The following is an 18,145-nucleotide window of genomic DNA, read 5'->3' as shown; positions in this document are numbered from 1 at the left end:
GAATCTCTTTATCACCCGTTCAACATACTTCTCTTGAGATAGCCATAACCTTCTATTTTTCCTGTCTCGGATTATTTGCATTCCCAAAATTTGTTGAGCTGGTCCTAAGTCTTTCATATCAAAGGACTTAGACAATTCTTTCTTCAGCTGACTAATCTTCATTGCATCTTGTCCAACGATCAACATGTCGTCCACATATAGCAAAAGTGCAATGAAGTTTCCACCTGAAAATTTTTGAATATAAACACACTGGTCTGCTGCAGTCCTTTTATAACCTTGACTCACCATAAACGAGTCAAACTTCTTATACCATTGTCTTGGTGCTTGCTTGAGGCCATACAAGCTCTTCTTTAGCTTGCATACGAGGTTTTCTTTCCCTGAAACCTCAAATCCTTCTGGCTGCTCCATGTAGATTTCTTCATGTAAATCACCGTGAAAAAATGCTGTCTTCACATCCATCTGTTCAAGCTCTAGGTTTAGACTTGCTACTAAACCAAAAATGACTCGAATTGAAGTCATTTTTACCACTGGTGAAAAAATCTCACCAAAGTCAATTCCTTTCTTCTGAAGAAATCCTTTGACTACCAATCGGGCTTTGTGTTTCACCACCTTTCCGCTGCCATCTTTCTTGAGCTTGAACACCCATTTATTCTTTAGTGCCTTCTTTCCTGTTGGAAGCTCAACCAACTCATAAGTATGATTTTTCTGCAAGGATTCCATCTCATCTTGCATTGCTTGCAGCCACTTTTCCTTCTCTTGATGAGAAACAGCTTCCTGGAAACTCTCTGGCTCCCCCTCTTCAGTAAGCAGAATATACTCAGATTTTGGAAATCTCTTTGATAGAATTCGGCCTCGCTCAGATCTCCGAACTTGTAAACCACTGGTTTCAGGAGGTGTACCATCATCTAACCGCTGTGATGGCCCTGCAGCTGCTTGAGAGGATTGAGTCTCCCCTTACTCAATATCCCCTTCTTCCTCCTGGTCTGCTTCTGGTATATCTTCATGCACCTCATTATCTTCTGTGGCTATTTGTGCTGGTGCTGGATTAGGACAAAAATCCTCGGCATTAGAACTACAATTAGGAGACATTCTGGGCTTTTCAATGTCTTCCATTTTCTGGTTTTCATAGAATACTACATCCCTGCTTCTAATAACCTTCTTTGTATTCGGGTCCCATAACCTGTATCCGAATTTTTCATCTCCATATCCTATAAAGATGCATGGAGTAGATCTTGCATCGAGCTTCTGTCTGAGCTCCTTGGATACATGTACATAAGCTAAACAACCAAACACTCTTAAATGAGAGTAGGAGGGAATCTTACCCGACCACATTTTCTCCGGAATTTCAAAATTCAACGGTACTGACGGTGATCTGTTGATTAAATAGCAGGCGGCACGAACAGCTTCTCCCCAGAATGGCTTTGGCAGCTTAGCCATACTGATCATACTTCTGACCTTTTCCATAATGGTTCGGTTCATTCTTTCGGCTATTCCATTATGTTGTGGGGTGCGAGGGACCGTCTTCTCATGTCGAATGCCGTGTCTTCTGCAGTAGGCATCGAACTCCTTGGAAGTATACTCGCCTCCATTATCTGAGCGGAGGCATTTCAGCTTCTTTCCTGTTTCACGCTCTACCATGGTATGAAACAGTTTGAAATAATCCAATACCTGGTCCTTTGTTTTCAAGAAATATACCCACACCTTCCGAGAAGCATCATCAATGAAGGTCAGGAAATACTTGTTGCCACCTAATGATTCCACCTCCATGGGACCACAAACATCAGAGTGCACCAGACTAAGCAACTCTGATTTTTCGATGCGGAGGAACTGAAGGAGACTCTATGTTGCTTACCAAATAAGCAGTGACTACAAGGATCTAGTGCAGCATCCTTGCAAACAGTGATAAGCTTCTTCCTTGCCAAAGTGGACAATCCTTTTTCACTCATGTGACCGAGTCTCTGGTGCCACAGATTTTGAGACGCCTCTCCTTCTGCAATATTGAGGCTATCTGCACATATCTTCACATGAGTCTTGTACAGCGTTCCACAAATATGTCCTCGGGCGACAACTATGGCACCTTTCGTCATTTTCCATGTGCCATTGCTAAAGTAGTTGTCATAGCCTTGCTTGTCTAAGGCTGCTCCCGAAAGTAGATTAAGCCGAAGATCTGAAACATGACGGACATCCTTCAAAGTGATTGTACAACCAACATTCGTTTTTACATGAATATCACCAGTTTCCATAATCTTTGCAAAACTGGAATTTCCCATCTTTACCGTACCAAAGTCTCTTCTTCGGTGGAGCAGAGCGCCACTTCTCCTGTAACAGTGACTAGTGTCTCTCCATCATTCTTCGGCTGATTACCTTGGAGTCTCTGCTCTCTCAACAACTTTCTGCAGTTCTTCTTCATGTGACCCTCCAGGCCACAATGATAGCACTTATATGATGATTTTCTACCGTCTGTAGATCTGCCTCTGCTCTTGCTCCTGCCTCTCCCCCTATCTCGACCACTTCTTTGCTGTCTTCCTCTCTCTGTGACGAGGGCATGTGACTGATCCATGCCCATGTCCTTTCTCCTGGCCTCTTCATTAAATATGGCATCCTTAACCATAGACATAGTAAGTTTGCCATTCGGGGCCGAATTACTGAGAGAGACTACCAATGTCTCCCAACTGTCTGGAAGAGAGCTTAGAAGTAGGAGAGCCTGATCCTCATCCCCTAGTTGGTAATCCACAGCAGATAGTTGATTTACCAAGCTCTGGAACTCACTGGTATGCTCGGCTACAGAAATTCCACTCTGTAATTTTAGATTTACCAATCGCTTAAGCAACAGGGCTTTGTTCCGAGCAGTCTTGGCCTGGTACATGTCAGGACCCGTCCAGAAATCCTCCTCCGGAACCCTAGACAGCCCTGATCCCAAGGAAATACCACCGAACCTTCCAACGGAAAATCCGGCAGCACCTCCCCTAAGGGATTTACTTACCACAAATTTACCTGCACTGAAAACACACTTCAAAAATATCCCCTTATTCCTCCCACAATACTACAAATTGGTTCCACAAATTTCAGCACTTCAAAATAAATACAGTAATCCAGTGCATAATAAATACAACAAGAATGAAAGAAATAGTACAACTGCAATAAAGAAGAACAGGGTACTTCACGAAGTAAAACAGCGATGAAGATCGAGTCCGCTCCGAATGAACACCGACAACCTGGTACCTAGAGGAATGGAATTTAAGAGTGTGAGATGCTAATCATCTCAGTGAGCGACCCTACTACTATACAATATAATACCACGGTAATAGGTATATAAATAATAATTATTTGGAAAATAATAATTTCTCTCAAAACCCTTACAATTCTCTCAGTTGGAAGAGTTTCCCTTTTAAAACATTTTCACAAAACCCTTTATTCATACTCCCCGAAAACCAAGACATCAAATAAATATCCGAACAGTAATAATTAATTTTATTTCCAATACAGCTTTAAAACATTTTATTTGTAAAACATAGTTCCGAAAATCAGTTGATGCACCCACTATATACCAGTGGCGCCAGAGTACCCAGCGTCCCGAGGTACTGCCAGACAGGAGGTTATAGAGAGAAACCGGCATACGGTCGCGTGGCGTCCCACTGCGCTGCTGCTAACCTGGTGTCCCGGCCAAAGGGGGGTGGCCACCCTCTCCGATGGCATCCACAGGACACCCTCATAATATCACCTGCGCGCTACTCACACCCACCTGCGCGCTAATCATATCCGTGTGCACAATATCCATATCACATATACCATATCACATAATCAGAACACCAGTACGTGCACGGTGCATCTAAAAATCATAAAATCCATAAATTTAAATCATAAAACAAATTTCACATTTTTCATAAGCATAGCGGGCATAATCCATCCGCTTGAACTGGGAAATTCTCCACAATTTCCTTATAATCCATACCATAAATTCCATGATTTTCAAATCCACCAACTTCCAAATCCATCAATTCAAATATCCATATTTTTCCAAGCATAAATAATTTCTCGAAATATCATAATCAAATCTCATAATATTCCATGGGCATATTTTATAAAAATTGAAATCACCAACATAACCAAATATTTTCCTTGAAATATTTGAAAATCAAATCGTGCCCAATTTACCATTAAAACCACACCAATTTCAAAATCCTCAAAACCATAGCATAATTTCACATGGCATAAATTTGTAAAATGCACATGTTCTTAAATCCAATAAATTCATAAATAATTCCACAATAAATTGAATAAATATTTGGCACATAGAAATTAAATTCCAAATATTTAAATCACACATAATATATTCACCAATTAAATTTCCCAAAATTAAATTGAAGGTGGGTCACTCACCTGGAGCACGCAATTAACCCACGATCCACTACGGGATCAATTCTAAGTCTCACCGGTGCTCCTAGAACAAAATTCACAGACAGTCAAATAAATTAATATTTTATTCGGATAAATAATACCCGGTACCCGGGGGATCAAAACACAAACGATATCTAGAATTTACAAGTTATATACCGAATCGAAACTCGAGTGATGCTGATCACAGATTCGGTCTTACTTCCCAGTGATCGGACCCGACGGGGTCGGAATCTCGCCGGAAAGCTTTTCGAGTTTCGGCTCCGTAATTCTCCCAAACCGTCGCGAATTGGCGGAAATGGAAGTCGGATTTGGGTTCAGGAGGTCGAACACTGCGGACTGGAGCTGGCCGGAATTTCGGGTACTCGCCGGAACAGTATTTTCCGGCGGGCCGCCGCGGTCACCGGCAACCGTCGCCGGCGGCGCGTGCGTGCGGTGGCCGTTGGCTGTGAAATTTTGTAGATTTGTATATCGTGAGGAGAGCAATCCAACGGGACCGGCGGTGAGCAAAACGGAGGTCGGACGGCGGAGAAATCACCGTTTGAAGATTTCCGACCCCTCGCCGGAAAACGCTCCGATCCCGGCGCGTCGGTGGTCCGATGGCCGTGATTTTTGGTGGGTAGGCCGGACTTGAGGAGAGGATCAAGGCTGTCAGGCGCGTGTGGCCGGAAAATGGCCGGAACAGTGCCGATTCGCGGTGGCCGGCGGTGGAGGGGGAAAAATCGCCGCCAAACTTCGGACGTCCGATTCGGGCGCGTCCGGCGGCCGTTCGCCGTGAAATTTGGAGGTTTTGCCGGAAATGAGGTGGGCAATCTGTATGGCCAGCGCGTGTACAGTAAATAGGCCAGAAAACGTGAAAATGACTGGCGGCCGGTGACTCTCTCTCTCTCTCCTCTCTCTCTTTCTCTCTCTTCCCCGAGTGTTTTAACAAATAAAACCCCTGCATGACACTGTTCATGCCACGTGGACCAATCAGAAACTGACACGTGGCGTTTCACTGTTCACCGACCCAAAAAACATTAAAATAATACGGTATCCGGTAAACTTCAAACGTCCATAACTTTTTAACCGGATGTCCGTTTTGAGCGTGCCGCTAGTCTGTGAACTCGTATCGATGAGCACTTCACAACCATGCATGAGTCAAAGCTTAATTCCCCATAAACAAAAAGTCAACTCCGGCACCCCTTGGACAGTTTGGACCGCAACTTGTTTCGTCCATAACTTTCAAACCGTAGCTCCGTTTTCGACGTGCTACCAGTCTACGAACTCGTGGCATCGTGCACTTCACCACGGTACCCTGGTCAACTCGAAATTCCCACAGAGTCAAAAAGTCAACTTTTACCCCTTTCGGTCAACGGTCAACGGTCAACCTCGGTCAACGTGCACGGATTCCGGTGCGATTTGGGACGGGGTGTTACATACATGTCCTCCAATTTTGTCCAGAGGGCATATGCATCCGTTTCCTTCGCTACATGATGGAAGACACTGTGATCGATCCATTGCCTGATTTGACCGATCGTTTTCTTGTTTAATTTCTTCCATTCTGCTACTTTGCTGGGATCGGGATTTTCTCCTTTAGCTTCTATAGGATCAAACAGATCCTTACAATTGAGGAGATCTTCCATCCGAGGTCTTCAAAGTGTATAATTTGTGGCAGTGAGCCATAGCTCCCGAAGATGATTCTTCCATTGACATTATGGCTTGACCAAAACTGGAGCTGAATTTGGCAAAACGGAGTTAACCGTTGCCTCCGGAACGGCCGAAAATGGTGGACTTGACTCTTCCGGGGTCAACATATAATTACCAGAAAATTTGGGGCAAAACTGTAATTTCACAACATTTCTGGGTCAACCTGCAAATACAGAAACTTCAGGGGTCAATCTGTAATTTCCAATAATTCAGGGGCTGTTCCGTAATTTCAGAAACTACAGGGGTCAATCTGTAATTTCCAATAATTCAGGGGCTGTTCTGTAATTTCAGAAAGTATTGATGACGTGGCAGATGGTGCTGACGTGTCAACACGTGGCAGATGACGTGGCTGATGACATGACTGACGACGTGTCGGCTGGCGTGGTAGATGACATGGCAGGGGTGCGTGACGTGGCTGATGACGTGGCTGCTGACGTGGTCGTCTTCAACCTCCAGACGGCGCGTGAGGCGCGTGACTTGTTGCAGACAACTTCAGGCGACGCGTGCGGGCGCGTGAGACGGTGGCTTTCTCTCCGGCGAACTTGTGTGTTCTCCTCTCTTCGGGTACTTTCACCTCGTATTGTCAAATTAATTATTTGAGCAACTTTTCAAAACACCAACTTGAAGAACAATAGCTTTGTTTCTTCAAATTTTGAACCCAAGCTCTCGACCTGGAGCTCTGATACCACTTGTTGTGGTTCTCTGACCACTTTAGAGAAGAAATATGAGAAGAAAAATAAAAAGAATTCTATTAATCTCTTAGAAATATAATACAAAAATAAAAACTTCTCTCATGGAGGATTCTCACGTGGAACCTCTCTTTACACTCTCCAATTCTCTCTGGAATTGCTCACTCTTCTCTCAAGCTCTCTCTGGAACTTAAACACTCTCTCTCTCGGAGTTTTCTCTCAATATTTCTCACTTGGGATAATATTGAGCTTTGCACTCTTGGCTTGTGTTTGCATGCAACGGGAAGGAGCCTATTTATAGGCTTATAAGGCCACAATCTTCAACAGCTTAGCCCACAATTGTTGATCAATTTGGAATTCGGTGCAGCAATGTCCATTTGTCAAAAATGGTGGCTGTGGTTGGTGCGGCTGTGGTTGGTGCGGCTGGACTTCACACAAAGCAGGGGGGGCCTTGGATGAACTGTGGGTGGGCAGCTAAAAATTGCTTCAGTGGAAGTGAAAACTCTAATGATTTCAATAACCAGAACCTTTTTCAGAAATCATATGGTTTGATTGGGAAAAAAAAATAAAGAAAAAAAATGCTTCCAAATTCTCAGCTACGTTCTTATATATAGACAGAGAAATATACAAGCTCAATGAAGAAACAATTATTGTGGGCTACATTACATAAATCTTTTCAACTCCCAAGTTATGGTTTCACATTTACTTGTTACATTTTGGCCAAGCTTTAACCATGGACGATTAGGTTGTGTAGCTACCATGATTGGAGCCGTTGCACCAAAATGGATAAAAAGATGAAAAAGATGGGGAGAAAAAAAAAATTTTCTATTATGCAGAAAGGTGATGAAAGACAATAAAAACATTCCATACCAAGTAGTGTGAAAGTTCACTAGTTACAGCGTGGCAATATGTAAGTCGCGCACTGCAACGTGGAAGATGGTAAATGGTGCCAGTAGTCAAACTGCAAAATTTGAAGACTTGGAAGGAAGAACATTTTCCCATTTTAATGTGACAGAAAAATAGCTGTCATGTCATAAAAGGCAATGTACCATAAATGTGGTCCATATGCATTTAAGTCATGTCGTGCAAAGCCAATGAAAAAGAGTGGGAATTTTTGTTGTGTCACATGATTTATGACACCTTTAACTTGGCAGTGCGGCAACGATTTTCTTGGAACCAATTGAAATCGTAGACACAAAGAACATGACAACTTGATAGCTTTGAAGTTTCACTGACTGGACAGAATCAAATGAAACCCGTTGTATAAAAGGTTATTATTATTATTAGCACCTTTTTGTTGACCAAATCTAATATTGACCCAAACCAAAAAAAAAAATTTGTTTTTTTTTTTTTTTTTTTATATTCTATAGGTACTAAAATGCCAAAAAAATATATATATATATTTTTTTAATTTAGAAGTTTTATTTTTCCCAAAAAAAGAAAAGAATTTGGACTCTTATAATTATTCGAATTTGGACGCTTATAATTATTAAAATATGGACAAAAGATGGATTAGAGTGTTAAATTTCATTATAGTAACATCAAAGATATATAGATATATATACATATATAGAAATGATTAAACTTTACAGGAACCTTTTGAAATTTATTTATTTATTTATTTATTTTTTTGGAAAAAGGGATTAGTTTCACTTTTTAATACATTTTAATCTCGAAAAAATTGCTATAGTTTTCAATTTATTGTATTTCAATTTAAATGGAATTTTTGACAAATGGCAAATAAAGGTTTGAGAATGTTAACAAGCAAAGTTTTTTTTTAAATAAAAGTTCCTAGTTGCAACAAATTGTAAGTAGAAATGAATTCATCTATATAAAAATGAATTGTTTTGTAATATTTGTTAGGTGTGATAGATATATTAATTATCATTTCGGTTAAAAAAAATAATTAAATTAAAATATAATAACTTAAAATTTGAGGATCTAAATTGCAACGTTTTAAACTTAAGAATAAAAAATGCAACTTTTGTAAATAGATGGAAGTGGTACTAAAATTCAGTATGACACTTTGCATGTAGCATAATAAAATTATCTTTAACATGCATAGCATATATAAGTTATAATTAAATGTATTTATTTTTAAAAAGTAGAATAAATATTAGTTTGGATTATAAATTAAGCATATATGTCCATTTGCGAACAACCATAAGTTTCCATCCTTTTCCATGGACTTCACCACTTAATTGCTATCCGATTAGAACACACTTACAGTGGCATATATCAAATTTCAAGAAGTCACTTGAATAAGCAAGAAGCTTCATGCAAAAATCATTAAACATGATTGGAAAAACTATCCAGGAAAAGAAACACAAATATACTCATTGATCTGTAACCAGAGAGAGCAGAGGTTTATTTGAGAAGAAAGCCTCCAAATTCCCAATCATAATATCACGCAAATCTTCGAATGATTCGGGTGTAAAGACAGCCAAATGTGGCGAAAGCACAACATTTTCCAGTTCAAAGAGCTCTTTAGAAACATCAGGCTCATTCTCAAACACATCCAAACCAGCACCTCCAATCTCCCCATGAACCAAACATTCCACCATTTCCTTTTCGTTGATAATGGCTCCTCTTCCTATATTCACAATCACACCTTCTTTTCCAAGCGCCAACAAGACCTTTCTGTCGATCATGTGGCGGGTTTGCTCGTTGAGTCCACAACATATGATGAGCACATCCATATCAGCTGCAAGTTCACAAACATTTGCATAAAAAGGGTAAGCGACAAAGTCTTTCTTCTTGGTTGAGTTGTATGAGATGCTGCAGCCAAAGGCCTCGAGCCTTTTGGCAACTTGTATGCCAATTCTTCCCAACCCCACGATCCCAACCCGCTTTCCTCTCAGCTGTAGGATATCATCATTTGTCATCAATCAATTAAATCCAATACAGTTTTGCACCACAACCATAGTTAAGACTTCTTGTAATTAGGGAAACACAACAATTATTATACAAGGAACATTTCATAATCACAACCTTGCTTGAGCAATTTTACCTTTTTTCCCTGTTCATATTCTCCTGAATTTTTTCTTGGATTTGCTAATAGGGAAAATCTAATCCCAATCCTTACTAAATCATATAACCCAAAATGAAGATTTTTTTTTTTTTTTAATATTTGTGTTTAATCAGTGAAATAAAGGTTACAAACGCAATGTACAAATTTCTTAAATTGGGCATTAAATTTCTGATATGTGTGGCTAGCATCGTATAAAATCAACTAATTTTCAAGCTTAAAATTGGAATTATAAAAAATAAAAAAAAATAAAAAAAATTTAAAAGAAAAGGTTTCTATTGAAGAAGCTACATGGTGAAAATCTGACTGTACTTTGTAATTATTTTCGTTGTAATTCAATGCATCCCCCACAATATTTTTTATTTTATTTTATTTTTTTTTTTTTTAAGGGTGAAACTTTCAAATTTGGGTTTGACAATGGATAATTATTAGTTACTTATGCATGAGAGTGAAATTATTTTAAGAAAAAAATAAAAATCACTTTCAATTTTCTTATCCCCTGTCAATATTTAAAGATGATGGTCAACAATACCTTAGATCCAAGAGGAAAATCCCCAAGATTAGCCCAATGCCCTTTCTTAACATACCGATCGGCAGCCGAAATCTTTCTTAGCACATCTATCAACAATCCAACCGCATAATCAGCACAATCCGCTGAAAACACATCTCCGGCATTGGCAACGGAGATTCCACGGCTACGGCACTCTGACAAGTCGATGTGGTTGAGACCGGCGCTGGTGGTGACGACGAGCCTGAGCGACGGGAGCTGTCGGAGAATCTCGTCGCTGATACGAGGTCCGCCACCGGAACAGAGCATAGCCTGAGCCGATTGCGCATTGGCGGCCAAGAACTGGTCCAGAGGAAGCTCTGAATCCGAAGCTTTCAAGAGAGTAAACCTACTTGAAAAGTGGTCCTCGAAGGTTCTGAAAACCGGTGGTTGTTTGAGGACGATGACCTCAGGGAGTTCTGGAGATCCGCGGTTGTTTTGTTCTTGGTGATCGGAGACTGCCATGGATGGAGATTTTTTAAGGTGTTTTTGGAAGTGACAGACAGTTTAGTCTGTTTTCAGTCTTTGTTCGATTTAAACTACCATTCACAGTTTGACTTTTTTTTTCCTTTTTGGAGTCTTCTTCTTCATCTTCTTCTTCGTTTTTCAGTTATTATATGATTTGATATTTTGTCTGCTTTTTGTTTTGTCATTTTTTTTTTTTTTTTTGGGAAATATATTCTGTTTCTTGCTGTAGTAGATAAAATGCTAAGTGGACACGTACCGACTGTTGATAGGCCAGAGCTTATATCAGCTAAGAATACTACATTTTTTCCTTTTACAAAATATTCAAATGGTATAAATTTATTTTTATTTATTTATTTATTTTTAAACTCAAAATCTAACCAACCTGGAAGTTTAAGAATTTTAACTTCTTAACTTCTCAAAAAAAAAATAAAAATAAAGATAAAAAAAATATCTTCTTTGAGGAGAGACAAAGCTTAGTTCAGATCAGAGTATTCATTTCAATATGTTTTGCCTTTCTACCAATTCAATTAATTGTTTTAAAACATACCCACTAGCGGACTTTTATCAAGAATGTGGCAGGGTCAAAACTAGGTACAATTTTGACAATCAATTTAAGTACCATACTAGAACAGAACAGGACTGAAAGAACTCAAACCTAAGAAACCAAGAGAAAAATCCTCCATTAGGTGAAATCTTTCTCTCAACACATTGATCAACAAAACCCTTAGCCATATCCGCAACATCTTCAGTATTGCAGTTTCGGTGTTGGCATATATCATTCCCACTCCTCAGGCACTCCGCAAACTCGATATGATTTAGGCCAGAACTGGTGGTCATGACAACAAGTTCAAGTGAAGGAAAAAGCGAGAGGATTTTGTTTGTTAAGTAGATGATGACCAGAGCAGAGGAAAGCTTGGATGGACTGTGGATGGGCAGCTAAGAATTTGTTTATGGACTGTTTGGATAATAGTAAAGTTAGTGGGAATCTAAAATTTTTTAGAAAAATAAAATTTTTTTCTGTTTGGATAATTTTTAAAAAGAAAAATTTGTGTACCTCAACAAAAAATAAACCTTATAATGTGGAAAACTGAGAAAAAAAAGTGAATCTTCCTAAAAAGATGTCATTCTAACATTATCTAGAAATTGATTTTAAATTTTTTTTAGATATAATTTTATCTTTTAATTTTAATGTATAAATTTATTTAATTATTTGTAAGTCCTATCTTTTTCTATAATTAATAAAACATTATAAAAAGAATTCTAAAAAAATTAATTTTCTGAAAACTGAATCCAAAAAAATTGATTACAATTAATTTCTTTCAATATTTTCCTTTTTACCAAATACCTTATTAGAGAAAGTGAAAACTCTGATTAAAACAGTAACTGGAACCTTTTTTGAGAAATCAAACGGTTTGTTTGAGAAAAAAGGCTTTCTAAATTAAGCTCAATGCATGTTGGCCTGTGGCACAGTAAAATTCTCTTCAACATACATTGTTTATAAAAGTAATTATCAAAATTTTTTATCCAAAAAAAAAAAAAAAAGAACAAAAAAAGATTGGTTAATATTATAAATCAATTAAGCTATATGTCTACATTTGAGAACAAGAGATCTAAAATTTTGTCAACCATAAGTTACATCTTTTTCCAAGGACTTAAACCAACTAATTGCCATCTCAATAGAACATTTTAAAAGTAGGAATAGGGTTGTTTATCATATTTCAAACTACACCACATCTGCCAGAAGTCACTTGAATAAAAGCTGGACAGGAAACTTAATACATAATCATTTATCTGTAACTAGAGAAAGTAGAGGTTTATTTGAGAAGAAAGCCTCCAAATTCTCAATCGTAAGATTACACAAATCCTCAGACGATTCCAATGTAAATGCAGCTAAATGGGGCGAAAGCACAACATTTTCTAGTTCAAGAGATCCTTAGGAACATCAGGCTCATTCTCAAACACATCCAGGCCAGCACCTCCAATCTCTCCTCGAACCAAACATTCTACCATTTCCTTCTCATTGATAATGGCTCTTCGTCCTACATTCACGATCACCCGCTCTTTTCCCAGTGCCAACAAGACCTTCCTGTCGATCATGTGGTGGGTTTGCTCGGTTAGTCCACAACATATGATGAGCACATCCACATCAGCTGCAAGTTCACAAACATTTGCATAAAAAGGGTATGCATCAAAGTCTTTCTTCTGCCTTGAGTTGTATGAAACGCTGCAGCCAAAGGCCTGAAGCCTTTTGGCAACTTCTAAACCAATTCTTCCCAATCCTACAATCCCAACCCGCTTTCCTCCCAGCTGTAATACCATTAGTCATCAATCCAATACAGTTGGAAAAGTGAAATATTTTAGGCACTACACCTAGTCTGAAAGCTTAATGTAACTGGGAAACACCATAAATTACTAGGAACAACTCCAAATCAAAGAACTTGAGGTAACCACAAGCTCGTTTGGACAAATTCGCTACCATATCTGGTTCATATTCTGAGAATTTATTCTTTGATTTACTCCTCAGAAATGGGTATCTAATTCCAATCAACTCACTACAAAATGATATAACACAAAATAAAGGGTTTTCTTTTTTTCTTTTTTTTTTTTTCTTTTTTTTTGTGTCTAATCAGAACGGGTAGCATTGTAATTGTTCAGGATCAACAAATTTTCAAACTTTTAATTCGAATTATATAAAGTGTCTACTAAAATAGATTAAAAAAAAAAAGAGGGATTAAAAAGGTTTTTAATTTTGAAAAAACAAAATACTGTACAACCGGAGTACGTGCTCCTTTTAATGGTAGCTCGAACTCCTGGAATATTGGAAATATCTACCTAATTTAGAAAGCTACATGTAGAAAACCGACAAACATTATTTTGACATCTATTTGTTGAAAATCCCATGAATTACGCACAAATTTCTTTCAAGAATTTTGGAGTTTGACAATGGGTCGTTGAATATGGATGAGAGATGCATTTCTACCAAATTATAAAATAATAATAATAAATAAATCAGAGAATATATAGAAAAGAAAAAAAAAATGATGAAAATTAATACCTTAGATCCAAGAGGAAAATCAACAAGATCGGCCCAGGGCCTTTTCTTAATATAGCGATCGGCAGCCGACATGTTTCGTAGCACATCAATCAGCAATCCAATCGCATAGTCTGCACAATCCGCAGAAAACATATCTCCGGCATTGGCCACCAAAATTCCAAGCCTACGGCACTCCGACAAGTCAATGTGGTTGACGCCGGTGCTGGCGCTGACGATAACCCTGACCGACGGAAGCTGCCTGAGAATGTCGGCGGTGATCTGAGGCCCGTCGGCAGCGCAGAGTATAGCGCTCGCAGATTGAGCATATGTGGCCAAGAAATCGTCCAGAGGAAGCTCTGAGTTGGAAGCTATCAGGAGATGGAATCTAGTGGTGAATTGGTCCTCGAAGGATCTGAGAATCGGCGGTGGTTTGAGGACGATGACCTGAGGAATTTCTGTCACTTCCATTGTTATGGGATTCTTTTCAAAGGTCTAGGAATTTTTTATTATTTTATTTTATTATTATTATTTTTTTTTTTTCTTTTGTTTGGTGAATCATTTTTAGATGTTTTCAAGACTTTGTCTATTTGTGTATTATTGTAGGTGGTAGGTCAATGGTAGGAAGGTCCTCAGTGTTTATATTTGTAAGTTGAGATTTAATAAATTTCGTTGTTATTGTCTCGGATAATCCCGTTGTTGATTTTTTTTTTTTCTTTTGTTTTTTTTCAGTTATTTAGATTTTTTTTTCTTTTTTTTTTTTCAGTTATTTGGATTTTTTTTTTTTTGTCTGGACTTGCATGATCACATAAACTTTTTGGCCGGCTGAAAAAAAATATAATATGTATATATATAATCGCATTCTTTATTTTGTAATTGATGTATTCATTGACTCTTTAAAAATTAAATAATTTTAGTTATTTAAGTTTTTAAAATTATTTTCAATTTAATTAAGGTCTTATTTAAATATAACAGTAATTTGATATAAAAATAAAATCGCCACAGTTTTTATCAAATAAGGACAAATTTTCTTTTTAAATTTTGTCAAATTTGCTCTTCTTCTTCTTTTATGTGCACTTTTGAAGTGACCCAATAGACACTTAGCAACTTAGTTACCCTTTTTATCACAAATAAAAAATTAAAAACCTTACTCGGTTACTCCACCCTCTTGCTTTTTTAAGATTACCGAATCTAGCATTTTTAGCTTGGAAAGCCCAAACTTTTCACATTTAGAAAGAAAGTGTTACAATAACATTTTATTTGGCAAGAGAGAAAATTGGAACAAGTGAAAATGGAGGATGAGTACGAGTGAGGAAGGAAAGTTCATCTACTGTTTGAAGGGAAAAAAGAAGTGAAATAAAAAAAATTAAAAAAAAAAAAAAAAAAAAACTGAGCAGTTACGGGTTACTTCCAAATATCCCAACACTAATTCCTACAAAAAGTACGGGATTAGAGGAAGGAAAAAAAAATAGCCTAGTTGCTTATATTTACCATTTTTTCTATAAGTACTTAATTCAAACTAATATAATGATTATTTGTAAGGACTATTACAAAACTTTATAATTTAAATCCTTTTAAACCAAGGAAATTTCATATATTAATGTTGTTTCCAATTATAACAACTAAAATGAGAGATTGTCCCATAGCTAACAACCTAATAGAAAAAGCTAGCTATTATTTTCTTAAGCAAGAATTCCAAATTCGTGAACTCAAATCCTCACACGTCCTATATATATATATATATATATATTTATTACTTTTTCATCTCTGTTATCCATTTTCACCCTCTTTATTTTCTCTTCTCTTCTGTCAAACAAAACTGTTTTATTTGGTAGATCATATGAAAAATGGAAGTAAGGAAATAAGTAATGGAAGAATGAAATATACATGTTTGGCAGCAGGAATGGAAACCAGAAAGTAAAACGGAATTGATCCACTCTGCTTCCTAATCCCTCATAACTAAGCCTCTCCTTTCTAATCCTTCTAAAAGTGAAGAGACATAGAAGTGTGAAAAAAATAAATAAAATAAAATAAAATAGTTATGGCTAACAATATCAATCTAATTACTATATAAAATCATTCTAAATTTTAGTCATATAATCATTTGCAACTAATCCAAATAACTAAATATAGTATTTAACAATTTAAACTTTTGCTTTTCCTTTTTCATTCCATTCCAAACCAAAAGAAAATGATACAGTTAGTGTTCCTTCCCATAACAAACAACACAAGGGAATAAAAGTTCCTTTTTCCAAACTTGTACATCCCTCCCATCTAAATAATCTTCATATATTCTATGTTTGGAACACTGAGTTTATTCAGAAAAATGCTTCCAAGCTCTACAAGAACAAAAAAAAAAAAAAAAACAAAAAAAAGTTCCATCTATAAATCCAGGACTAGTGAAATTAAAGGTTTGTTTGAGAAGAAGGCTTCCAAGTTCCTGGCCACATGTTCACACATCGAGATTAAAGACTCCGGTGTATGGACAGCTCTATGAGGCGACAAAACAACATTTTCCATTGTCAAAAGCTCTTCAGGAACATTAGGCTCTTTCTCAAACACATCCAAACCAGCTCCTCCAATCTTTCCCTCCACCAAACACTCAATTAGTTCCTTCTCATTGACAATCCCCCCACGCCCAATGTTCACAATGACACCATCCTTCCCCAGAGCTTCCATCACCGGCTTGTTGATAATGTTGCGTGTTTCGTCAGTCAAACCACAGCAGATGATTAAAGCATCACTCTCAGTTGCAAGATCATAGACATTGGAATAGTAGGCATATGAAACATGTGGTTTTTCCTTCCTTGAGGTGTACAAGATTTTGGAGCCAAAGGCCCTGAGCCTCTTCGCTACTTCCATGCCAATGTTTCCCAATCCTACGATCCCAACTCGCTTGCCTCCCAACTAAATGTATCAATCATGCATCAAAATACACACACCATTAGAAAAGTTTGGACATTTTTGAGTAATAAAAGCATAAAAATGTCTTCTTTCTTCTTTTTTATTTTTTTGCCTTTAGTCCATAACAGAATGTGTCAATGATCCTTAATCAGCTGAAACTTGGAAAGTGTGCTCAAATATCAGTATTTACTGTACCCTTTTGCTTGAAATAATTTGTCAAGAAACAAACTTGAAAAAAATTTCAGCAGGAAAACAAAAAGGAAAATGATAGTGAAGCAGAGGCAAAAGCTTAGTTTTTGCCTCTTCTTCCAATTCTATATAGTTAAATTTAAATCTGAACTTTTATATAACCAAATTTTAGCTACAGTGTAAAACAAAAACGGTATCAATATCATTTTTGAGATTTTGTGACAAGAATTTCGTTACCCAATTATAGAAGAAAAGAGAATCCGAAGTCAACCAACCTTAGAACCGAGAGGAAAATCACCTTTCTTAGCCCAAAGCCCTTGTCTAACATACCCATCAGCAGCCGTTATCTTTCTCAAAACATCGATCAACAAAGCCACACCCAAATCAGCAGAATCCTCAGTGAACACATTGCCGGCGTTAGCAATAGAAATCCCACGTCGCCGGCACTCCGGCAAGTCGATATGGTTAAGGCCAGCACTGGTGGTGACAATAAGCTGCAGAGAAGGAATAAGTCTGAGAATGTCTTGGTTCAGAGGATATCGACCAGGAGATAGAAGGGCTCTGACGGACTGAGCTTGGGTGGCTAAGAACTGGTTCAGTGGAAGCGAGTAGTCCCATGCTTTGAGAAGTTGGAATTTATTGGAGAAATAGTTCGGATAGTGTTGCAGGATTGGTGGTGGTTCAAGGACCAGAACTTGTGGAAGATCTTGGCAACTGTCGGATTGGCTTTCTCTGTTATCCGCCATTTTCGGATGTTTTTTGGACCTGGAGATATTATACAACATATATTTATATATATATATATATATATATGTATGTATATTTATAAATAAACAACGAAGTGCAAACCAGCCTTGGTAAAAAGTCTAATTTAGCCCTCCAATGCTAATTGCTGCACCATCGTTTTCATGCCATCAGAGAAAGCAATGGCAAAAAAAATTGCCTCCATTTCCAGTTTGTCCAATTCGGTGTTCGTAACTTTGTGTTTTGCCTTTTTGTTTAGAATCAGAATGTGTAATTCTGTAACAATGTCCTACCAATGTGCTGGTAACAACTAGTATTAGAGCATATTCTAGCCAATGCGTACGGGTCGATTGGCATCACAGTTTTTAAGGTCGGACTTGTAGCCAATGTGTTCTCAACAATTGGTCTCACAGCATATTTATGGTCCACCATTTTCACAGTTGAGGCATCTGAATCTCCGG

The 18,145-nt window shown here is 37.7% G+C and overlaps 2 protein-coding genes and 1 pseudogene across 2 annotated transcripts; all 3 read right to left on the bottom strand.

The window, feature by feature from the left end:
• Window positions 1–8,904: 8,904 nt before the first annotated feature.
• Window positions 8,905–10,993, bottom strand: LOC107432643 (glyoxylate/hydroxypyruvate reductase HPR3). Its single transcript, XM_016043827.4, has 2 exons — window positions 10,334–10,993; window positions 8,905–9,634 (listed from the first exon to the last, which is right to left on the bottom strand). The coding sequence occupies exons 1-2, from the start codon at window positions 10,811–10,813 to the stop codon at window positions 9,110–9,112; spliced, it is 1,005 nt and encodes a 334-aa protein (XP_015899313.3). The 5' UTR covers window positions 10,814–10,993; the 3' UTR covers window positions 8,905–9,109.
• A 1,475-nt stretch (window positions 10,994–12,468) lies between these two features.
• On the bottom strand, window positions 12,469–14,410 carry LOC107432638 (glyoxylate/hydroxypyruvate reductase HPR3-like; annotated as a pseudogene).
• Window positions 14,411–15,991: 1,581 nt separating this feature from the next.
• LOC107432645 (glyoxylate/hydroxypyruvate reductase HPR3-like) lies at window positions 15,992–18,103 on the bottom strand. The gene is made up of 2 exons (XM_016043830.4): window positions 17,216–18,103; window positions 15,992–16,754 (listed from the first exon to the last, which is right to left on the bottom strand). The coding sequence occupies exons 1-2, from the start codon at window positions 17,723–17,725 to the stop codon at window positions 16,230–16,232; spliced, it is 1,035 nt and encodes a 344-aa protein (XP_015899316.2). The 5' UTR covers window positions 17,726–18,103; the 3' UTR covers window positions 15,992–16,229.
• Window positions 18,104–18,145: the final 42 nt, after the last annotated feature.

Source organism: Ziziphus jujuba, chromosome 11 (assembly GCF_031755915.1).
Source record: "Ziziphus jujuba cultivar Dongzao chromosome 11, ASM3175591v1".
NCBI lineage: Eukaryota > Viridiplantae > Streptophyta > Magnoliopsida > Rosales > Rhamnaceae > Ziziphus > Ziziphus jujuba.
This window is presented reverse-complemented; position numbering and strand designations above follow the sequence as displayed.